The sequence below is a fragment of the Paroedura picta genome, chromosome 13, assembly GCF_049243985.1.
Source record: "Paroedura picta isolate Pp20150507F chromosome 13, Ppicta_v3.0, whole genome shotgun sequence".
Lineage (NCBI taxonomy): Eukaryota > Metazoa > Chordata > Lepidosauria > Squamata > Gekkonidae > Paroedura > Paroedura picta.
Genome location: NC_135381.1, coordinates 26,083,501 through 26,108,577, shown reverse-complemented (window position 1 = coordinate 26,108,577; position 25,077 = coordinate 26,083,501). Strand labels below are relative to the sequence as shown.

Sequence of the window (25,077 nt, the reverse complement as noted above, 5' to 3'; positions counted from 1 at the left end):
GTATATCAATGAATTAAGACACAGACATGGTCCAATGCGCATATTCAGGGCAAACCAGTTTACCAATCCCAGGGGAGGACAGGTATCACGGACATAAATATAATCAAATATAAAAATAAACAAAAGATGGAGAATTTGCTCATTCTGACATAACATGGTGTTTGTGATTCTAGGATTCATTGGTGACCTAAAACCAAGATCACCAGATTAATCTACTGATCTTCTTAGAACTTTAGCACATTTTAAATCTTCTACCCCCCCAAAAAAAAAATTGTACCTCTCAGAGAGAAGAGTACGATGAGTTATAAAGCAGTAAACCCCAGCCTACCAGTGAGTGAGTGAGAGCTTGTATACCATTCTAACAGTTACCAAAAGAATTTGCCTTCCTATGCATCTTCTCTGCCAAAATCTGGGGTATTCGATTAAAGATAAAGGTAAAGGTATCCCCTGTGCAAGCACTGGGTCATGTCTGACCCTTGAGGTGACGCCCTCCAGCGTTTTCATGGCAGACTCAATACGGGGTGGGGGGTTGCCAGTGCCTTCCCCAGTCATTACCGTTTACTCCCCAGCAAGCTGGGTACTCATTTTACGGACCTCGGAAGGATGGAAGGCTGAGTCAACCTTGAGCCAGCTGCTGGGATCGAACTCCCAGCCTCATGGGCAGAGCTTCAGACTGCATGTCTGCTGCCTCACCACTCTGCGCCACAAGAGGCTCTCTGGGGTATTCCATTATTCCACCTTAAAATTACTTGCAACTTCAGTTAAAATGTGGAGTTTTCTGCCTGTTTTTAAACCGAGCTTGAGAATCCACAGGGCCATTTCATTTTTGGACACTGCTGAGCAACTTCTGCTGTCCTAGGTAGCTGTTCTTCATCCAGCAGTGCTGGAATCCAAACTACAACCCATAACACGCACTGCTATTGGGACACTGGACCCTTGTTCTTTACTGTTGCTTCGTGCTGCTGGTTGTCCAGCAGAGCGACGGAGAGCGACGAAGATGATCTGGGGCCAAGGGACCAAGCCCTATGAAGATAGGTTGAGGGACTTGGGAATGTTCAGCCTGGAGAAAAAGAGGTTGAGAGGGGACATGATAGCCCTCTTTAAGTATTTGAAAGGTTGTCACTTGGAGGAGGGCAGGATGCTGTTTCCGTTGGCTGCAGAGGAGAGGACACGCAGTAATGGGTTTAAACTACAAGTACAACGATATAGGCTAGATATCAGGAAAAAGTTTTTCACAGTCAGAGTAGTTCAGCAGTGGAATAGGCTGCCTAAGGAGGTGGTGAGCTCCCCCTCACTGGCAGTCTTCAAGCAAAGGTTGGATGCACACTTTTCTTGGATGCTTTAGGATGCTGTGGGCTGATCCTGCGTTGAGCAGGGGGTTGGACTAGATGACCTGTATGGCCCCTTCCAACTCTATGGTTCTATGATTCTATGATTCTATGATCCAACTCACTGTCCCTCAGCATCCCAGGGACTTGACACATCCAGAACAAGAAGATCTGTTTCACTACCTGAAGGAGTCTCAGAGCAGCCTACAATCACCTACCCTTCATCTCCCCACGACAGTCACCCTGTGAGATAGTAGGGGCTGAGTGAGCTCTGAGAGAACTTTAACTGGCCCAAGGTCACCCAGCTGGCTGCCTGTGGAGGAGGAGTGGGGAATCAACCCCCATTTTCCTGATTAGAGGCCGCAACTCTTAATCACTACACCAGACTGGATAACAATACACACACCAACCTTGATGGTTGCATTTTTTTAAATTACATTTTTTAAATGTCCAGGCCGTTTAAAAAGAAATCTTGATAGGAAGAATTTGGAGGTTAAAGGTCCTGAAATCTCTTTATACTTAATTCCATTCAATAATAATTTGAAATTTGAGCCATGATTGTAAAAGAGGGTCATTTAAAAGTATGATTTCTCACGAGTGAAGTGGCTTACAGGCACTATGGCTTGTTAGCACAGTGTGATGTAGGTTGGCAAGTGCATTTTCCAAAGATCTGGATGAAGAAGTCAAAGAAGGCTTTTAAAAGGCATTAATGAGTTGGAAGCAGGTCAACAGTGCATTTCTGTCTTGTTAAAGACTCTCGCCTGGTCAGGAATAATTGCCAAGGCAGCTTGCAGTGATGGTTTCATCAGACTTTCATGAACTGGGGAAATGAGTTAGAAGGTTGTAGCAAAAAAGAGAAGGAAAAACATTCCTCCCCTTTTTGGTAATTAACTATGAAGATTAAAAGACTATTTCTGTTTATACTAATGTTCACTAATGTTACAAGACACATTCTTTCGCAAGTATGGTTCCCATTTTGCTCTCATCACTGTTAGGAAGGCCATTCTACAGCCACAGAGCTCTTTAAAGACCAAGGCCATTTCTGCAGTTGTCTGTTTTCTCTGGGTCTCCTTTGTATTGGCCTTTGGAGATTGACTTCGCTTTTGTGCCTGGCCATCCACACATGTTGGCAATACCGAGGATTTGCTGTCTTTTCATCCTGTTTCCATTAACTTCAGGGCTACGTGCGCCTGTGTTTTTTTCAGAGGTGCAGAGTGGGCAGCCCCTTCCCTTCCTTTTTTTTCTGTTAACCTCATCAGCACCTCATTGCCCTGGCTATCTTGCAGGAGCATGGAAGGAATGGCTGGGCTCACCTGCTAAATATGCCTCTTCCTTCTGTGTCATCGGGTGGACAGCCCTGACACCACTGGAGTCCTTCCTTCCTTCCTTCCTTCCTTCCTTCCTTCCTTCCTTCCTTCCTTCCTTCCTTCCTTGACAGCAGGAAGTGGGACTCAGAGAGAGGCATGGGGCGGGGGGGGGGGCTGATTTCAGTCGCTAAACAGAGATAAGGGTTTTTATTTTGTGGGTGCGTTAATTTCTAACAATGATCATGTGTCTTAATGCAACCAAAAATCCCCCCCTTCAAAATGGTGGCAAGGTGCAGAGGGATTGAAACAGGAGGTTGAAATTAGGGAGGCAAGCTTGCAGGTCCATGAAAGCATGTTGAGGGCAAGGAAAGAAGAGAGAAGCCACTTTGAATGCCCAATTTGAATGCCCAGTTGCTTAGCAGCAGGTTGTTTTGTTTTGTTTTTTAAGAAATGCCTCTACTAGCCACATAGCTAACAAAGAGTTTAACCCAGCAAATGGACAACATGCATTAGATCAGGGGTAGTCAACATGTGGTCCTCCAGATGTTCATGGACTGCAATTCCCATGAGCCCCATGCCAGCAAACGCTGGCAGGGGCTCATGGGAATTGTAGTCCATGGACATCTGGAGGACCACAGGTTGACTACTGCTGCATTAGATTACCACATATTCCCTCTCTAGGAGGGAGAGAATTTACCATTTTTCTGAACTCTAAAAACCTGCACGATGGAAACCTTTCCTCCTAATCTGTGCCAGAGACCACGATTTTTGTGTGAAATCAAGGAAATTCCACTCAGCTAAAAGTGTGCTGACATGAAATTTCAGGTCACTGCAGAAACAACCCATGAGTTGCCAGTTTACTTGGATCCAAAGTGCACCACAAGTGATCAAGAAACGTCTCAGCCTGGACGTGGACAGATGGCCATGCTCTTTGCCCCCTCCTCATGCCATGTTGTATGGTTCTCCCAGTCCTCAGGAACAGTTTTGCAAGGAGCACAGGTGGCTGCAGTGGGAGGGGTGAAGAAAAACCCTGACATTGCAGGGATCACTCCACATGAGTATGAATCCAATTCCATTCTAGTTTAGCACATTTTCTAAGCACAGTACGATCACTCACCCCTGTTCCAGAAACAGTAATTTGTTTCCCCAATTGCTTAGCAGCAGGTTGTTTTGTTTTGTTTTTTAAGAAATGCCTCTACTAGCCACATAGCTAGCAAAGAGTTTAACCCAGCAAATGGACAACAATTAGCTTACTGTGGGGGAAAAAAGCATTTTGGGAAGCTCTGCAGTACCACTAAGTTGACTGAGAGCTTTACCCTGGAAACCTGTGTCTCTCAAATGAACCCCTTTGCACAGAACAGGAGGAAAAATCTGCATGACAAGCCATTATCAAGGACGAGTGAGTTCCAAATAGCTCAGTCTGCTTCACTGTAGCCAGCCAATCCATGCTTAGCATACAACTTTCAAAAATGTAATCACTGAGTCACATCATTGGGTACTTAATCTCTAGAAAAGTTATCTTTCGCAGCACTGACTGAATTGTATCAGTGGAATTTTTGCTTGGTTGCCCTCACTCCCCCCCCCACCCACCCGTGCTTATTATGCCTTCTGATCCTGTTGCAAGCTGGCTCAAGGAGGGAACTCTCCCCTGGGAGCCCTTTTGATGTCATGTGATGCTGCTTTCTCCAAACCGATCAGAAATGCAACAGCGCAGCTTGTTTACAGCAGCTCTACAAAGGCACCAGTGGGCTTCAATCAAAGAGCTTGCCAATACCAACAGGGAGATGCACGGATTCTATTATCAGGCAGATCTTTCAGGCCCTCAAAATATCACAAGAGAAAAAAACCCAGAAAGACAGTTCAAAAGAGGGAGAGACAAAACCCAAGAATGTTGAATATACAATTTACTAGGTAAAAATGATCAAATGATTAATCAGGGTTCTAGCACCCACAAAAGAAATTACCCAAATATATCCTATCTGAAGTTAGACAATGCCAAGGAATGAACTAGCAGATTTGATATCCTGAAGAAATATGTGCAAGGGAAAGTACTTGGAGACTGGTTTGTTTGTGTGTTTGTTTATGATTCATCACCTATCTTCCAAAAAAGGAAGTAACAACTTTTCCAAGGTGGTCCAGTAAAAGTCACAAAATCAATACAACAAAAGACAGTATGATGAAGCATCCTGAGCAGCAAAGAATATCAAGAACAAACGAAGACCAGGATCTTGTTTAGAAGCAGTCAGAACCTGGCTTAGGTGAGCCTCTACTCAGCCATGAAGCTCAGTGGATGAACTTCAGCTAATCACTCTCACACACACATTCACTCATTCTGTTACAGCACAGGTTTGTTGTGAGGATACATGGAGGATGGGAGACCTAAAAGGCTTGGAGGAGGATGGTCCATGAATTCTTCAAGATGGTGGCCAATATTAATCAAGGAATGGAAATATTGCTTGTTGCAAGTAGAATGGAAACCTGTAGTTAGTGTCTACACAACTGACCCAAGATTTCTGCTGTTTCTGTTGACAGAATAAATAACAAAGGGAAGTGCACAATCTGGTTAAAGAGTACTCATCAATGTTTACTTTTTCACTTGGTGATCAATTGTAAACTCTTTGCTGGTCGCTGGCCATATTACTGTACTGGCCAATAAACTGCATTGTATTGATTAAAGAGCAGATACAAGTTTATATAAGAATTAATGTACTAGATAATACAGACTGGGAGATACAAAAAGATCCCTTTCCCTTTCCAGTTTTTCTATGTGTTAACTTTTCCCATGAGTCCAGAACCAGCAAGCACTGCCCTATGAGTCCCAGAATCCTGAAGGTCCCCACTTACACAAAGAAATCCTAGCCCTTATGATTGCAAAGGTTAGCTTGAAATGGGGTCTAATAGCTGCTGAAATGTCAGTGAGATACTTAAAACTTCTGATGTGAAACTTCAGCACCTTCCTTTTTTTCTTACCATCACCAACAGAATTTAGAATCGTTGTAATTATTTGGTTCTGGGGGACTTAAATGTCCATACAGATTCATCAGCTCCAGGACTTGGCCCGGAACTGGTGTCAGCCATGATGGCACTGGAGATGAAAGGGAAGATGATTGTAAGCCCGTTTGAGCCTCCTTCGGGTAGAGAAAAGCAGCATATAAAATCAACTCTTCTTCTTCTTAGTCACCATCAGATCCACTTCTACCCCACCCCTGAAGATCAAGTCAAGAATATGGCTAGCCTGGTGGGTAGGACCAGCAATAAACTGTGAGAACCCTAGTGTTGCCATGGTCAACACCAGGTCTGGTCCAAGTCCTGAAGATGATGAGTCCACATAGGCATTGAAGTCCCTCAGGATAAAAAATCCAGGGAAATGCAACATCCAAGTGGCCATCTCTTCCAGCAGGCCCAACAAGACAGCTGGTGGTGCATTGGGCAAATGGTACACCAACCTGATGGTCAAGTTCTCAACCACATCCCATCCTAAGCCAACACATTCCACTCCTGGGATGACGAGACTGTGAGAGCCCTGTAGGGATAAGAAACCCAGATCAGGCTTTTCAGGGGCATCTGGGAATGCATCTATTCTTGCAGAAAGCAAACAGTGTTGATTAGTCAGTAGAGGAGGGAAGGATCACTGATGATCCTGGATGCCCAGTGGACCATTTAATAGCACATAGACTCATGTCTCTTATAAGACATGTCTCTTTAAGCAGCCTCCAAATGCCTTCTGAGCCTCAGAAATCCAGGAGAGAAAAATATGTAACGAAGAACATACAGGCTTAGAAATACTTAGTAAAGCTACAAAGATTCAACAACAGTGAAAATGGCTCTGTTTTCTGATTGAATCACCTTGGATTCTGGGGGGTCCCATACTATGGTGTAACCACCTGCAGTTTTACATATCCCCCCCCCCAATGGCTCCCGAATGTGTTTTATTCTCTGTGTATCATACCATTTTGACCACCGGTATAACTTCATGGGGATTTGCTAGTATCATTTCTATGGTGCTTCTTGGTGTGCATTTGAGACAGGATATGATCACGCTTTTTGTCTGCTGAGTGAGGGGGGTGTCTATTTCATCACCTCCACTAACAGGAATGCTTCCGACTCGTTATTCTTATTTAAGAGCCGAGCATCGCACGGATTGTCACTCCAATATCGAAATGAAAATGCAGGCTTAGACTTTCACCTTCCCTGTCTATGAGAATCAGATCCCAAGGCAAACAGGATATACTTTTAAAATGTCATTACGTTCAGATTATCTGACATAAACAAAGATTCTGAAAATAAATTAACCCTGTGAATTGCTGTGTATGTTAAAACCAATTTATACATTCTTTTAAGACTTCTCAAAATTGACATTTTTATTGGCATGGTGTCCTCCGAGCTTCCTATCTCTGTGTTTGTGGAATTGAAAGTAAAATGATGTGTCAGAATTTCCAGAAAAGATTTTATAAGTCCTCCTATACCACCAAAGCCTCTGTGATTAAAGTGTGAGAAATGTCTGTTATACCATTTAAAAATCCTGTTCTTTCCTATAGCTTTCCACTCTCTGATCATAGCATTATCAGTCTTGTGGTTAAACTAGTCAAGATGCTACCTTGAATATCTTGTGCAAGACCCCCCCCACACACACACACACACCAACTCAAAACAATGGATGCAAAGAATGGGTGATTTAATACTTCCATTCGACTTTCCTGGTTTGAATCATCCCTGTCCTCTATGGTAAAATCACTGTACTTGCTTTGTGTCTTCGTGAAGGAAACTGGTGGGTATCTATAGATTTTTATTTGGACGGGTTCAAAATCCCTCCTCCAGCTTCATAGTCCCAATCGCATTTGCCCTTTTCCACACAATTGTTTTTTTAAAAAAGCAGAGAGAGAGAGAGAGAGAGAGAGAGAGAGAGAGAGAGAGAGAGAGAGAGAGAGAGAGAGAGAGATGATAGTTCATCAGAGATCTTCAAGAAAGCCGTACCCTTGTTTGTACATTTCAGTTTTATCCCATGGTACATCAAGTTATCTTGTATTGCAGGAACAAGAGGTTGGAGCTTATACCGAATTTCTAATTGTGTCCCTCTATCTGCTGAGAATGTGCTTCCATTGGCACAAGGCAGTTTGGCTCCTGCAAGACCAGTGCCTTTCAAGGTGTCAGAAAGTTTCTAGCCCAAGAGGAATGTGTACTACAACAACCTCTGCAACAGACATAGAGGAATAAGGCACAGAGATTTAAGAAGTGGTATAAAAACATTAATGGTTGAACCAGCCATTAGGGCAAAAGAATACTCTATAATCTTTGCTCCAGATATGTTTCTAAGGATCATACAAGCAAAACCTCCACTGCATTTATGTTGCTTGAGCGATGGCATTGAAAAGTAATAGTCAAGTTAGCAGTTTCAAGCCAAAGAAATGTACAGAAATGTAAGAAATGTACAGAAGAACAAGCTGTGCTGAGGAGCAATTGGCACGGCTTCTATGAAGGTAAATCCTGCTACTTCTTTGCAGTATTGGCCTTGGATTGTTTTTTATTTTATTACATATGTGGGATAATTTCAGACAGTAGTTCTATGAACAGTTTTCACCAATTGTTTCCAGAACTTACTGGCTGCACGTTCTGTTGCTCTTTGTCAGAATGAACTATGATGGGGGAGCGGGTAAAATGGCAGTAGACCTGGTGCCATTTCTTCCTTACTTCTGGATGAACCTCAGAAGTCACCATCTTTCTATGCTTAGTGAAAAGAGGGAAATGGAATAGCAGCAAAGTGGTGTTATTTCCTCCTTACTTCCTAGAGGGGGGACACTCCCCGTGAAGGAGCAGGTTGGGAGTATTTCTGGTTTCTGGCATATGGTTGGTGAAAGTGACAGCATAGCTGGTGCGATTTCTCCCTTGCCTCTATGGTAAAATGACAGGCTTTCCATACTCCTGTAGTACAGAATCTCTCTCTCTCTTCCAACATAACTGCGTTTGAAATAAAATTCTTTGTTCATGGCAGTGAGCTGCAGAGATGAGTCTGTACTGAGGTACATGTTGAGAGAAAAGGAAATGCGTTTTAACAACCTGAAATGACAAGTTGATGTTGGTGACTTGTGATGCAGAGAGAGGAAATCAGTCCTCCCCCTGTGCTTTTCTAATGTACAGAAAATGTTGAAAAACTAGATGGGAATCCCTGTTAAGACCAGAGAAAGAGTAAGGCTTTATATGCTGGTAGCCAGTCCAATAAACTGAAATCCATAGAGAAATTCCTGATGCTTACCTACTATTACTATTACTATTACTATTACTATTACTATTACTATTACTATTACTATTACTATTACTATTACTATTACTATTACTATTACTATTACTATTACTATTACTATTACTATTACTATTACTATTACTATTTGAATGTATTGCCCGCCACTCTCAGCAGAGCCGGCTCATGGCAGGTTACAAGATAAAATAAATAAAAACAGCCAGGCTAGCCAAACTGAATCTGGTTACCATTCTATTGGTGACAAATTACAGAAGCCGTGGGGGACAGGGTTGGGTTTTTCTGGCTTCCTGTAGCTGAGCAAGCAAGCACAAAGGGGAAAGAACTAGGGGGTGAGCTACGGCTTCTATATCCTTCACAGAGGAAGGAGGGCTGGGAACCCATAGAGTTACGCTCTCATGGGGTTGGTTAGCTTTTATTCGGCTAAGATGGCCAGGGCTCTCTCATTTCAGGGGGGAAACTACCAAAAGCCAATCGGCTGGCTGATTTTTCAAATTGAGATTACCGGAGTGCACTCAATTATAGGGGAAATCACCAAAACCTGGGGGTACTGGCTAATTTTATTCAGTTAGGATCGCCTGTGCTTTCCTTTCATAATAGTTATTTTGAGGAAAAGGTAAATACTTACATAACAAGAATAATAATATGTTTATTTTCATCTTTATTTACTTTCTCTGCAACACATAGCTTTATGTGTTCTTGGTACAGCTCTGGTCTGTCCCATTTCATAATATGCATACGTGACATGGCATATGCAATGCATGTTACCATCTTTTTCTCTCGTTCATTTTCTCTCAAAAGAAAAAGTTCTGTTCTTCCAAAGTCCCCGTCCTTCCTCTGTGCCTTAAACATAAGGTAGCAGGTGATCCATGTTTCTGAGATGCAGACATATCTTTCTAGACAGCCATCAGGCAGTAGCTTTCTATTAATGGATCAAATGGCTTTCCATAATGGAACTGAGAGTTCACACAGAGTTCTCGACAATGGGAGAAAATATTTTTCTCCTATCTGCTCTGCTCTAGGTTCTTTTAGGTGAGTTTTTATCAGCCAGCACCAAGAAAAATGGTCACCTGAATTATCAAGTCCATAGCACAGTGTGACTCATTGGTCTGGGTCAGCTGATTCTGCTAGATTATACTTACAATACAGAAAAGGATGATGGAACCAATTACATCCCTGCTCTGGTACATTCCCAATAAGGCCATTGGCAGAAAGAAGAAAAATAAAAGCTGTTTCTTTGCTTTTTTTTTCTTTGCTGTTTCTTTGCTTTTCACTACCTGAAAGAATCCCAATGGCTTACAAACATCTTTCCCTTCCTCTCCCCAAAACAGACAGAGGTAGGTGAGACTGAGAGAACTTTAAGAGAACTGTTCTGTTAGAACAGCATTAAGAGAACTGTGACTAGCCCAAGATCATCCAGCTTTGCATGTTGAAGAATAGGGAATCAATCCTGGTTATCCAGATTAGAGGCCACTGCTCTTAACCAATACCAAACTTGCCAGGTTTTTGCCACCCAAAGAGGCAACCATGCAGAGAGTCTGCTTTGTACCCAGGGAGGCCCCAGTCTGCTCCTGTAACATTCACAAGTGTTAATGTTTATTCCCAACTAATGAACTGTATTAGCTGATGCTGGCTGGAGGCCAAGCTGCTATTAAAGGCATAGGAACAGACAGAACTGTTTTTTTACATTATTTATTTTTTAATTTAATTTAATTATTTTATATTACTAAGGGCAAAGCCTGCTGTATCTAAGATTACAACCGGTGCTAGAGTGTGGGGATGGGAAAAATAAATGTAGAGTTGTCCAATCTGGAAGGACATGTGGCTGCAGGGGTGTGTTGTGTGGGTCGTGGTGGCATGGCCGGGAATGGGGTTGTGTGAGTGGAGAGATGTGCAGCAAGGATGTGTACTCCTCAGGCTTTTTAGAGTGTGAGAAGTGTGGCATGGCTGTTTTCTGCATCAATCAGAGGAGGATCTCATGGTTGATGACATTTTTTGTCACAATGCGATCAGATTGTGGGAGGAGCATTCCCTGCTCTGGTCCTGGGGCAACATGGACCCTGAGCTCTATGAAATGTCTGACTCATGACATTGCGACATATAATGGGGTTGAATGGGGGCCAGGGGCTGCAGGGTTAGGAAGGGCAAGCACTGAGTCATGTCTGACCCTTGGGGTGATGCCCTCTAGTGTTTTCTTGGCAGATAGGATCAGTTGTCTGGGGAACTTTAGTGCCCAGGCTGTCACTGCTTCCAGCATGACTGGTGGAGTATCTGGTGGTGCATTGGGTGTGTGGTACACCATCCAGTTGGCCAAGCTCTGAGCTGCATCCTACATGTGCCTGTGCCTGGGATTGACAGCATAGGGAGGGCTCTGAAGGAGTAATCCTCTGGGTTAGAATTGCCACCCCTTCCCCACACCCCTTCCCCACACCCCTGGGTTAGAATTGCCACCCCTTCCATCAGTAGCTAGTTCTTTTAAGGTGACTGTTTTGAATTCCTTGACCCAGGTTTCCACAAGTGTTTGCACAAGTGTTGGAGGCAGTTTCTTGCCCTTAGCATCCCCCTCAGTACCGAGGGATGAGATGGAAATCAGAAGAGGTCTAAGCATATCTAAGTATCATACCTCTTCTCTTATACCATCTCCTCCCACCACATTCTCTCCCCCTCCCCCTTATTACTGTGATCCTTGGCTCCCTGGAACCCCTCCATTTTGTCATCTCATGTTCACTCTGATTTTGTGGAGTGTTCATTCTTGTTATTTTGGTGTTGGTATTCTTGGTTTCCCCTTCCTGTTTCTGTATTCTGGCTGGCCTGGTCTAAAGTGGCCCTTGGTGTTCTTTGGCTTCCCTCTTAACCTTTCAGTATTTGTTTTCCTCCCTCTTCCCCGCTTTAATTCTTTCCAATATTTCCAGGTCTTTTGGCTGTTTTCATTCCTTGAGGCCCCCCCTCCTCTCCCTTCTGAGTTTGAGCCCCCAGATGTCTTTTTCATTCTTCCCCTGTTCCTTTTTTGTTGTTATATACCTCTCATTCCCTTTCCCTCTCTCCTCTTGGGATGTTTTCGTCACCCACCCCGGCTGCTTCTCTTCCTGCTGTCCCTGGGATACTCCTTGTTGCTGGGCCCATTCTAAATAAGTAAACCTTTTGAAGGTAGATTCTTTATTAGAGAATTGCAAGTACCTAACAACATCAGCCCCCTTCAAGGATCGCTGCCTTGTTGTGGCAAGGGGGCTTGCGTAGCTCAGTGAAGCTATGAGCTATGCCGTGCAGGGCCACCCAAGACGGACAGGTCATAGCTGAGAGTTCTGACAAAAGGTGATCCACTGGAGAAGGCAATGGCAAACCACTCCAGTATCTTTGCCATGAAAACTCTATGGACAGTTCCAATAGGCATAACGATATGACGCTGGAAGATGAGCCCCTCAGGTCGGAAGGTGTCCAATATGCTACTGGGGATGAGCAGACGGCTAGTACGAGTAGCGCCAGAATGAATGAAGCGGCTGGGCCAAAGCCGAAAGGACGCTCAGTTGTGGAAGTAACTGGTGGCGAAAAGACAGTCCGATGCTGTAAAGATTTTTATTCCATAGGAACCTGGAACGTCAGATCCATGAATCAAGGCAAGCTGGACGTGGTTAAACAAGAAATGAGAAGACTGAACATCGACATTTTAGGAATCAGTGAACTAAAATGGACAGGAATGGGTGAATTTAATTCAGATGACCATCAGGTATACTACTGTGGACAAGAATCTCGCAGAAGAAATGGAGCAGCCTTCATAATCAATAAGAGAGTAGGAAAAGCAGTCTTGGGATACAATCCCCAAAATGACAGAATGATCTCAGTTCGAATCCAAGGCAAACCATTCAACATCACAGTGATCCAGGTCTACGCCCCAACCACTGCTGCTGAAGAGGATGAAGTTGATCAGTTCTATGAAGCCCTACAACACCTTCTAGAAGCAACGCCCAAAAATGATGTGCTTATCATCATGGGGGATTGGAATGCTAAAGTAGGAAGCCAAAAGATAACCGGGATAACAGGCAAGTTTGGCCTTGGAGTACAAAATGAAGCAGGGCACAGGCTGGTAGAATTTTGTCAAGAGAATACAATGGTCATAGCAAACACTCTTTTCCAGCAACCCAAGAGACGACTCTACACATGGACATCACCAGACGGTCAACACAGAAATCAGATTGACTATGTGCTCTGCAGCCAAAGATGGAAAAGTTCTATCCAGTCAATAAAAACAAGACCAGGAGCTGATTGTGGTTCAGATCATGAGCTTCTTGTTGCAAAATTTAGGCTTAAATTGAAGAAAGTAGGGAAAAGCACTAGGCCACTCAGGTATGAACTAAATCATATCCCTGACGAATACACAGTGGAGGTGACAAATAGATTTAAGGAATTAGATCTGATAGACAGAGTGCCTGAAGAACTATGGACGGAGGTTCGCAACATTGTACAAGAGGTAGCAACTAAAACCATCCCAAAGAAAAAGAAATGCAAGAAATCAAAATGGCTGTCTGAGGAAGCTTTACAAATAGCTAAGGAGAGAAGGGAAGTGAAAGGCAAGGGAGAAAGAGAAAGATACACCCAATTGAATGCAGAATTCCAGAGAAAAGCTAGAAGAGATAAGAATGCCTTCTTAAATGAACAGTGCAAACAAATAGAAGAAAACAATAGAATGGGGAGGACCAGAGATCTTTTCAAGAAAATTGGAGATATGAAGAGAACGTTTCATGCAAAGATGGGTATGATAAGGGACCAAAATGGTAGGGACCTCACAGAAGCAGAAGAGATCAAACAAAGGTGGCAAAATTATACAGAAGAACTATACAAGAGCGAGCTTAACATCCCTGATGACCACAATGGGGTAGTTACTGACCTGGAGCCAGACATCCTGGAATGTGAAGTCAAATGGGCCTTAGGAAGTCTGAGCAACAATAAAGCTAGTGGTAGTGACAGCATTCCAGTTGAACTATTCAAAATCTTAAAGGACGATGCAGTAAAAGTGCTACACTCAATATGCCAGCAAATTTGGAAAACTCAACAATGGCCACAGGATTGGAAAAGGTCAGTTTACATTCCAATCCCAAAGAAGGGCAATGCCAAAGAATGTTCAAACTACCGCACCATCGCACTAATTTCTCATGCTAGCAAAGTTATGCTCAAAATCCTACAAGCTAGGCTCCAGCAATATGTGGACCGAGAACTTCCAGAAGTACAGGCAGGATTTCGAAGAGGCAGAGGAACTAGAGATCAAATTGCCAACATACGCTGGATCATGGAGAAAGCTAGGGAGTACCAGAAGAACGTCTACTTCTGCTTCATTGACTATGCTAAAGCCTTTGATTGTGTGGAGCACAACAAATTGTGGCAAGTTCTTAAAGAGATGGGAATACCAGAGCATCTTATTTGTCTCTTGAGAAATTTATATGCAGGTCAAGAAGCAACAGTGAGAACTGAACATGGAATCACTGACTGGTTCAAAATTGAGAAAGGAGTTCGGCAAGGCTGTATACTGTCGCCTTGCCTATTTAACTTGTATGCAGAGCACATCATGAGAAATGCGGGATTAGAGGAGTCACAAATTGGGATCAAGATTGCAGGGAGAAATATCAACAACCTCAGATATGCAGATGATACCACTCTAATGGCAGAAAGTGAAGAGGAACTAAAGAGCCTGTTGATGCGGGTGAAGGAGGAGAGTGCCAAAGTTGGCTTGAAACTCAACATCAAGAAAACAAAGATCATGGCATCCGGCCCTCTCAATTCCTGGCAAATAGAAGGGGAAGAAATGGAGATAGTGACAGATTTTATTTTCCTGGGCTCCAAGATCACTGCAGATGGGGACTGCAGCAAAGAAATTAAAAGACGCTTGCTCCTGGGGAGGAAAGCTATGGCAAATCTAGACAGCATCCTAAAAAGCAGAGACATCACCCTGGCAACAAAAGTGCGTTTAGTCAAGGCTATGGTCTTCCCAGTTGCAATGTATGGCTGCGAAAGTTGGACCATAAGGAAGGCCGAGCGTCAAAGAATTGAGGCTTTTGAACTCTGGTGCTGGAGAAGACTCTTGCGAGTCCCTTGGACTGCAAGGCGAACAAACCAGTCAGTCCTAGAGGAGATCAGCCCTGCCTGCTCCTTAGAAGGCCAGATCCTGAAGATGAAACTCAAATACTTTGGCCACCTCATGAGAAGGAAGGACTCCCTGGAGAAGAGCCTAATGCTGGGAGAGATCGAGGGCAAAAGAAGAAGGGGACGACAGAGAATGAGGTGGCTGGATGGAGTCACTGAAGCAGTCGGTGCAAACTTAAATGGACTCCGGGGAATGGTAGAGGACAGGAAGGCCTGGAGGATCATTGTCCATGGGGTCGCGATGGGTCGGACACGACTTCGCACATAACAACAACAACAAACAACATCAGAGACATAGTTAGAACTGATTCAGAAAGCATAGGGTAATCAATACAGAAACTTCCCGTACCCTTGGGAACTCAAACCAGGCACAGTTCAAAGAAGTCAAAACAAAGAGTTAGCAATTTGGGCTTCAAGGGATGGGAAGGTGTGGGGAACTACAGGGCTCTAAGTATTTTAATACTTGGGCTAATTTCGCTGAATTTTAGTGGGCTTTATTAGCAGTTTTCTTGGGTGTTAGCAGGAGCTCTCACACCATCCTGAAATCTTTATGGTCATTTGGAAATGATACTACAGAGGCAGAGCTGAACACCACCATCCCCTACACTGGGTGGAGAAGATGGGGATATGGGATGTACTGATGAACATACAGAGACAAAAGGCTGCCAGTCACATTCTGCATTGGAAAGGAGGTCTTAGGTTGCTGAGCTCAATGCTGTTACCTTCTGTAGGCGGAGAGAAGGGGACATTCTATGCCACATTCAAGCAAACATTTTTCATGATCCCTGCCATGCTTATTACTGCTGCATTGATTGTTTTCACTTTTAGGCTATACAGACATGACCTCATCTCTGCTGTGATCTTTTGGACCTGCTGCTTTGACAACTTTATTGAGACAAGAGGCTGCCTTGTACATAAGAGACTTAGGTGGTCTTTTTCTCCCTTTGGCCTGAGGGTAGGCTTAGAGTAATTCCATCCATACTTTTGCCAGAAATATATATTCTACAGGATGAGTTGTTCTTCTTTATGTATTTTATTCTGCATTGTTGTGACCCATCCTGGGACCTTCATGTGTAGGTGTAGGATATAATTATGAGTCGTATGAATGTAACTGGAGATGGGTAGCTGTTTTAAGTTTGAGTCCTATGGCACTTTTAAGACCAACAAAGTTTTATTCAAACTATTGGCTTTCATGTATAAGCACGCTTTATCTAAAGAATTGTGCTTGCATAAATAAAGCTTATACCATGAATAATACCATGTTGGTTTTAGAGCTGGCACTGGACTCAGACTTTATTCTGCTGCTTCAGACCAACACAGCTGCCCACCTGAATATATTTTAAGTCTGTTAAAAAATTTAAAAAATAAACCTGATGGTTTCCAGTATGAGCTTTTGTGAATCAGAGCTCCCAGAAAGCTCTGAAGAATTGAGCCTTGATTCACAAAAGCTTACTTGGAACAAATATTGTTATTAGTCTTTACAGTGCCACTGGTTTTCTGTTTTATTTTGTTACTGGACACACTGCATGTAATGGAGGGGTATTTTGGAAGAGCCTGGAAGGGAAACCAAAACTAGAGAAAGAGGTTGTAATAAAAGAAAGCTGGAAGAGAATAAATGCCTAGCCAAGCATCCCCTTCCCAGCTATCAGTCCGTTAACAGAATCCGTATTCTTGCAGAGAGTATGATTAATGACAGCAACTCCAGCTTTGGTTCCAAAGTAGATTGTCAGAAATGAGATCGGAAATTTGTACCCCTATAATTGCCTGTCAAGCAGTGAGAGATCAAATGGCTGCCTGAACTGGGTAACATCATTATCTGATTGGCCAAGATGTTTTGGGGCACAAGAAGGAATTGATTCCTTTGCAGGTGTCATGGAGAGAAGCTTATTTCTAGGCAGGGAGTCAGCATTCTGCTGGGCAAGAGGGACTCATAAATGGCTTGTGGAGTTGGGAAGAGCTCAATAGCATCTTGTAAGGGTAAATGCCCTTCTTTGTTTACTTATTACCAGCTGAGGCAGATAGATGGCAGGGGCCAGGACATATCTTGTTTTAACTGGGGCCAAAACAGTTGGAGCTTTACTCAGGTCCAGTTGACGTTGATTGTCTTGTATCCGGTGCTTAACTAATGATGCAGCTTGAGCATGAGCTAATTTGGATAATAAGTGTATGGAGAAGCCCAAACTTTGGATTCCTCTGCGAACAGCCTTAGTCCAAGATGATTGGAAGTTGTCATTCAGGGTTAAAGAAACTATGCACCAGCCCCAGCTGGTAGGAACACCTTTTCCTTCAGGGCCCTCCCAGCATCATCAATCATGGAGATAGAATGTGTTGGTCTGCAGTGGGAGTCAGTCCAGAACATGGCCATCTGGGTGGTGTACCAATCACCCACTGCACCCTCAGATGCAGGCCTGCTGGAGGCAGTGGCCACCTGGGAGCTGCAGTTCCCCAGGTTATTAATCCTGGGGAACGTCAATGTCCATACAGATTCGTCACCTTCAGAACTTGGCCTGAACCTGGTATTGGTCATGGCAACACTGGAGTTCTTGCAATTTGTTGCTGGCTCCACCCATCAGGCTGGCCATATCCTGGATTTGACCTTTGGCATAGGAGTGGAGGTAGGTCAGGTGATAAGTAACATTGTTCCATGGTCCGACCACCACACCCTGAAGACCCGGCTATGGGTTCCACCCCCTCCTTGTTTGGGTGACAGATGTATTTTAGTCTGCCCATGGAGACTTATGGAATCTGAGAGATTCCTGAATGCTCTGTGGCACCCAATGCCCTCTGGGACCTCGTTGGAGGCCTTGGTGGATGACTGGCAGTCCCACCTGTTGGCCACCATCAACAAGATTGCTCCTGAGTGTCCTCTTCACCCTTGCCTCAAATGGGCTCCTTGGTTCTCCTCGGAGCTTCAGGAGAAAAGAGAGAGGTTACATGGCTAGAGCGAGTATGGCAGAAGACTCACGGCGAGGCAGCAAGGACATCTCATTGCGCACTTATGAGGGCATGTGAGATGGCGGTAAAAGCGGTGAAGCGTGATTACTTCACTGTGGAAATTGCGTCCAGGAGCTCTCACCCAGCCCAGTTGTTTAGGGTAGTTCAGACTCTTACTGCCCTGGAGGAAAAGCACCAAAATAATAGTGAATTAGTTTTAGGCTGTGAGGCTTTAGCGGGCTTTTTTGCGGATAAGGTTTTGTCGCTCTGCCATGAACTTACTGTTACAACTGATACAGATTGTGAACTGAAAGCTCTGTGGCTGTGGTGGGGGATTAGGTTTGATGGTTTCAGGTGGCTCTCTTAATCTTAAGTGGACAAATTGCTAGGTTCAGTGAGGGTGACTACTTGCCCCCTTGATCCTTGTCCGTCCTGGCTGCTCAAGGTGGATGACCAGCGGATAGGTGATCCTCTGAGGGAAACAGTCAACCTCTGGTATCTCTCCCCCCCCCCCCCCCGGGTCTTAGGCTAAGGTATTAGACTGTTCATTCTACCCCTTTGCTTCTTTTTTCTTTCATTCCCAGTTTTCTGGCCTATACTGGCTATGGCTGCAGCAGAGGGATTTTTACCGCCATCTTGATTTTATTAGGCTTTGGAGGGTTTATTGTTTTATTGTGATGATTTTAAGCTGTTTTAAATGGTTTTATGGTTGATGTTTTATTGTCTTGTGTTGTGAACGGCCGCGAGCGTGCTTTTGCTGGGAGCGGAGGTACACCAATGTAATTATAAATAAATAAATAATATACAACCATTTCAGCTGCACAAAAGGCATGAATTTCACTTTCTTGTGAAACACACTGGAACGCACTGTAGAAGTCACATAAATTTGCTGTGCAAATGCCCTTCTGAAGCATATACAATGCAAGCTAGCTATCGGAAGCTACTCCAGCCATTCAGTAGGTGAGTGGTGATCTTATCTGTGGGGAGCTTACAACAAACAGGTCTGATTGACAGCACAGAACAAGAAAGACCACCAAGATGCTTTCAGCTCCAGACCTGGGACTTTAATGTGCCAAGGTGACCCCTGGTTTAAAGAGGAGAATTAATAACAGTCTAACATTCTGTTCTACACTCCTTCCCTTTATGCCACTTGAAATATCCTATCAAACGTTAATTCTTTGGGAATGCACCAACACCTTTCTCGTTTCCCTTCTGATGCTTTAAAAACACATACCTCTGAAGGAACAACTTAAAAAAAGAAAAAGGACTTAAAAATAACTCATAACAGTTGCTGTGGCCAAAAGGGACACTGATCTGAAGTAAAGATGCCATCACATTTTGTAGCCCTTTGATGTTTAATTTAATTTAACTACGGTAGACTTTGAGAGAAAAAGTAATTAAAAGTGCTTTATCTAATAAACAATGCAATTAAAACTGCAAGTGAAATCTTGGACAGAGCCAGGGAAGAGAACCTTTGAGAACCTGAAGGTGCATTGCCAATTTTAAAACTGCTCACTGGGATATGCCTGAACGATTGCATGGTGTGTACTTACTTCTCTCCCTGAAAAACAAACACCTTTATGGAGGGAACCTGTAAATCAGGGGTAGTCAAACTGCAGCCCTCCAGATGTCCATAGCGAATGCTTGCAGGGGCTCATGGTAATTGCAGTCAATGGGCATCTGGAGGGCCACAGTTTGACTACCCCTGCTGTAAATGATATGACCACCAGAGACTCTGTGGTGAATTCCTAAAACAGCAAGAAAGTAACATAGCATCATCTGCATACAAAAGTACAGGGAGATGTAATGTGCCAAGATTTGGACAATGCCCATTCACACTTGACAAAGTAGAAGCAATGTCATCCATAAAAAAGTGAAAAGGTGCTAAAATGCAGCCTTGCTTTACTCCTTTGTTTGAATTTTCGATGTTCAATTTCCTAATGGAGGATATTTAACCTGACAGCTGGTTTGTTGTTCTAGGACAGGGGTAATCAAACTGCGGCCCTCCAGATGTCCATGGCAGGGGCTCATGGGAACTGTAGTCCATGGACATCTGGAGGACCACAGGTTGACTACCCGTGCTGTAGAGGAAACTCTATTGGCAGGAGGATTTTCACCTGGTGAACAGTGTTTTTATGTACAAGTAGCCTGGTGGAAATCAGCCGAGTTCACTTCTGAAGGAATACAAAGAAAGTTGGGCTAAACGTTTTTCTCTAGAATACAGATGGGCTGTCCAGGCCATTTAGCCCAAACTCCCACTTAATGCAGGATCAGCCTAAAGCATCCATGCCAAATATCAGTCCAGCCACTGCTTGAAGCCTTCCAGATTCACACCGAAATAACTAACCCCAGAACGGTTTGGTTTAAACTTCCTTATTTTGTGGAGGTAAGTGTTGCAGGGGGACAAGAGTTCATTGTCTTCTGGCTGTACAAAGCAGAGCTTGCCGAAATGGGATGGCTCTCTGAAATATTTTCCTTTCCTTTGTTCTCAAAAGAAAGCTTTCTGGGCTGGTGAATAAGAAGCAGTTCTCCCAAAAGCTGTTTGCCTCGTACTGTACTGCCGAGTGGGGTGTGCCACATAAAGGGCAAATGCTGTCAATTTTGATTGACGGCGTCTCGGTTTTTCCATTCTCACTTTGCTACAAGTGTCTTTTCCTATTAAAGTCAAATATGAGCAGTGCACACGCTAAAACTTGCTTTAAGAAGATATTTAATGTTTCCTGTGACTTCTAGACAGATAGTGGCATAAAGACAGGAAAGGCATGGGGCAGAGAAGTCACAGGGGTTTTTCCCTCCCAGACCTGCTTTGCTGTCCTCTGTTTGGAAGCCAGTCAACCAGATGCACCCCTCAGGACTGTTCTGGCTCCTAGAAGGACACTCAGGTGGGAAACAAGCATCAGTGGTCCCTCACAGCATTTTGTCAATATCACATCTAGTTTGACCCATGGAGCAGCACAATCCCCATGCATCATCCTGACACCTGGATGGACAGGTGCACATTTTCAAAGACCCAATGCAAATCCACCGTTTTCCTTCCAGGAACCCCTCATGGCTACTATTGGCTCCACCACAATAGTGGGGGGCGCTTTTTGACAGCTTTGTTTGTTTAAATTTATAGGGTCCTCCTCTTGAGCCCATCATTTCGAGGCAGCATACAATATAATCGAATCAAATAATAGCTACATTTAAAATATGCTTTAAGAAATAGAAGCAGTAACTGCTGTACCTAGATATCTCTTACTAATTTTTATGGTTTTGTCCCTCAAAAAGAAGGTCCCCCCTAGGAAACTATTTTCTGGAGAAATGACAGGCAATCGTTTCACCAGAAAGCACATTCCTGGAGGACATCGTCTTGGGTGGGTTGCAACTTGGACCCCATCAATCCTCAACAGAACTGTAGGGCAGGTAGAAGAGAGTCACCTGGAGACCCCTTGTGAGTCTAGCATGCCTGGGGGCGGGAGGGAATTGGATCAGATCATGGACTTCACAAGCTGAACTGGTTCGTGTTAAAAGTTTGTGATGGTTTGTGGTTCGTGAACACAAACTGAGCCACATTTTCCCAGTTCATGCCCATCCCTACAATGGTGGGCCCACAGCTTAGAGGGCAAGGCTTAAGCACAGTTGCTTGACATTCCCAACAGAAAGAAAGTTAGGAGGGGCCTCTTCCCAGACTGCAGAGTCACCACCAGCCAGAGATGATGGAACCAGACTCAGTGGTTTGACTTGTTCTCGGGAATATTTATAAGCTCTAAAGAAAACACCTACCCAAAGGACACTGCCTTTTCACTGGATTCATCTGAGACAACTCTTCAGCACCAAGGACTCTATGTGATCATCAGAAGATCATATTTAGAAGACGCTCACATTACGCTTTTAACATGACAATCATCTGTCTTATTTACCTTCTTTGTATTTCTTCTCAGGTCAGCCTCTCAATGTTGCCTGCAAAGCATTTTTTGGCTTCAGTGGAGAGTCGGGTCCCATGATCTACTGGACACGAGGAGAGCGATTTATTGAAGAACTTGAAAATCACATTAAAGAAGGGGAAATCAGGTATTATGGAAGAATTGTTTATTTTTGTTCCTCTCCCACTGTAAAAACAGGGAAACCTGTGAGCTTATTAGCTTGTTTATGTCTAGTAGGCCAGTGGTCCCCAACCTTTTTATCACCGGGGACCGGTCAACGCTTGACAGTTTTACTGAGGCCCGGGGGGGGGGGGAGTCCTTTGCTGAGGGATGTCGCTGCTGCTTCCTGAGGCCCTGCTCCAGTTGCTTTCCCGCCGGCCCCCCTGACTTCCTGCTGCCCACTGGGGGGCGCTAACAGCAGCAGCTTCACAGTGCCATGCCGAGCGGGAGCCCTAGCCATGACGGTCGCCGGAGAGCACCAAAGGTGAGCCGGCGGCAGAGTGGCAGGGCAGCCCCTGAGGCAGCAGCCGGGGAGGAGGACGAGGAGGATCCATGGCCCAGTACCTACTGATCTACGGACCGGTACCGGTCTCCGAACCAGTGGTTGGGGACAGCTTTTTTTCTAAAAGCTGATAGGTACTGTGCTACCAACGCTGGATGGGACAGTATGTTTCTGAGCAACTGCAAAGTTACAACTGCTGCTCATGCTCTGATGTCTCCAGAGTCCTTCAGCTACTACCAGTGCCTCTCCAAATAGAAATAGAGACTTGATTAGCGTTTAGACTTAAAGATAATGCCGGCCTTTCCCCAGGTCACTTGGGGAACTGTCTTGATTTTCCACAATCGAGACAATCCAAAAGATGGATGGCCCCTTGCAAGAGAAATGTACATTCAGTCATCCCTGTTACTCAAGTGTCACATTCACCGACAGTGCACCCAACACAGGCCAACTTATTTTGCCCGTCCATTAATTCTGTTTGGCTTGCCATTTAAGTAGTATCTAACGGTACCCTATGGGGCAAGTGATGAATGCTTTGTGTTTTTCTGAGACTATTATGCTCTCCTTGCTGTCTCAGCATGTTCCTCTCCTATTCTTTTCACAATAGCCGGGGAACTTTCTTTGGGGGGGGGGCAAAAGCAACTTAGAAGGAGGCAGAGGGAGACATGAACTGCTGTCATTTCTTTTGTGCTCTGGTCTCTCTCCCTTCTCAGTTTTTTCTAGGCTATGCACAGTTGAGAGGTATCTTGGTTCACCTGAGGGGTGCCAGAAGGGTATCTGGGTATCTCAGTTGAGAGGTATTTCTTCCCTGGGCTTCAGATGGAAAATGGCCATTGTCTGTCCAGTGTAGTTCACTGATGCTGAGCAGACTGATGTTGAGTCAGGTCATTTCTGATTATGACGTCTCTACCACGGAGGTTCAAAACAGTCTGCTTTCCCAATCCAAATCTTGAAATATTGAGCATTAAAAGCACTCTAAGATATCGCACAATAAAGGTAGAGTCACTCCGGAACAATCCTTCTTGCTGCAGAAGGAAAATTTAAATCGCCTGAATTGACCTGGGATTGGAATAAAAACCCAGTGCAGTTTACTCCCAGGTGTGGAAAGCATCAGACAGAATCTTACCTAACACAGCCTGGCAAGCCAATATGAAGCCCTGGGAGACACAGAAACATGGGAGGGGAGGGAAAGCAGTTCTAGGTTTTTCTAATGCTCCTGGTTAATTCCAAATTTTTCTGGGATTCTTCAGGCCTCTTTTTTGTGTTCTTGGGATATATTTGGGAGACCTGAATATATCTGAAAACACCAATAAGGTTATATGCAACTGCATATTCCTAGGAGAGAGAACTCTAAGAGCACTCAAACTCCCCCCTCAGTTGCATCAAAAGCTCATAGGATGCTGCCACAGCTGGTAACATTGATGGGGCTTCTGTCTGCTAGCTATGAGCCTCCATAAGAGGAACCGCAGAAGTGAAGTTTAGTCTTTGTGCTGCTTTTCTTTTATTCTAGCTGGATTGTTCTTTAACAAACACCTCCTTTGGTAACAGAACAGAGGCAATCAAGCAGACCCTTTATTGGGCACTAAAAGGTCCCCATGTGAATTTCGGTCCTCCTAGTAAGGTGACAAAGAAGTTTGACAAACCTTTCCAATAGGGTAGAGTACAACTGATCCACTACCGAAGAGAGTGAGAGATTGGAAGAATGAGGAGGCAAGAGTAATGCATTCCTAGGCAGGTGGTTTTTAAGAGGTGAAATAAAAACATTATGTAAATTGAACGGGTCCTCTTAAAGAAGAAATAATAGCTTGTAAGTCTTCCTGGAGAGCTGAGAGTCATACCTGATTGGGAATCTCAATAACACAGAGGGGGGGAAATTTCAAATTTTAATTTGGCTGTATATAAATCATATCAATTGTTATTTCCCCCTTCCTTGTTTGAGCCTATGAAACAGGCTACAAATCTCTCAAGGTTTTTTCCAGAAAACTCTATTAAATTGTCTGTCTCCTCGCAACATACACATGCCGTATTTCCTGTTTCATAAGAAAAATGTGATTAATTCCATGAAGGATGTAAGTAGAGGCACTTTAATTTAAACCCCCATTTTCCCACTCCCTGATCAATTTACTTCTCTGTAAACTCATCCACGTGAGTTAATTAGGGGATGTTGAAATCTTTGACAGCATTATGGGGAAAGAAAAGCAAGAAAACAAATCCAGATATAGATGGCCTTTTAGCCTTTCAGAAACAGTAAAGCCACCACTAAAACCTTTATGAGGATTTTAAAAGTTAGCTATTTCAAATTCTGCTTCAGGAAAACTGATTTTCTGCAATTAGAATAAATTGTGCAATAATAAGCAAATTCTTTCCTTATGTCACTCCTGTGGAAAAGATATCAAAATTATTATGGGACTTCCGTATCAGAAAGAGTTGAAATTGTGTTTATGTGTGATCTGGGACACTGTCCTTAAAGCCTGACAAATGTGTTTACAGAGACTGATATCCAAAGAACCTCAAGGGGCAAATGCTGGGGTACCATTCAAGAGTGGTGCTGGAAAGTACCATCAGATCACCTTGGAGTTTTCAAGGCAAGAAACATTCAGATGTGGTTTGCCCCTGGGCAGCAACCCTGGATTCCCTCCTTCCTTCCTTCCTTCCTTCCTTCCTTCCTTCCTTCCTTCCTTCCTTCCTTCCTTCCTTCCTTCCTTCCTTCCTTCCTTCC

General features: G+C 44.0%; 1 protein-coding gene across 9 annotated transcripts in view; it reads left to right on the top strand.

The window, feature by feature from the left end:
* The window catches only part of IL1RAPL2 (interleukin 1 receptor accessory protein like 2), a 592,622-nt gene that overhangs the window by 534,413 nt on the left and 33,132 nt on the right, over positions 1 to 25,077 (top strand). For all 9 annotated transcript variants that reach the window (XM_077308260.1, XM_077308262.1, XM_077308257.1 and 6 more), the window contains one exon: positions 21,878 to 22,007. In XM_077308260.1, the coding sequence (XP_077164375.1) occupies positions 21,878 to 22,007 (130 nt within the window). The remainder of the gene's footprint in view (positions 1 to 21,877; positions 22,008 to 25,077) is intronic.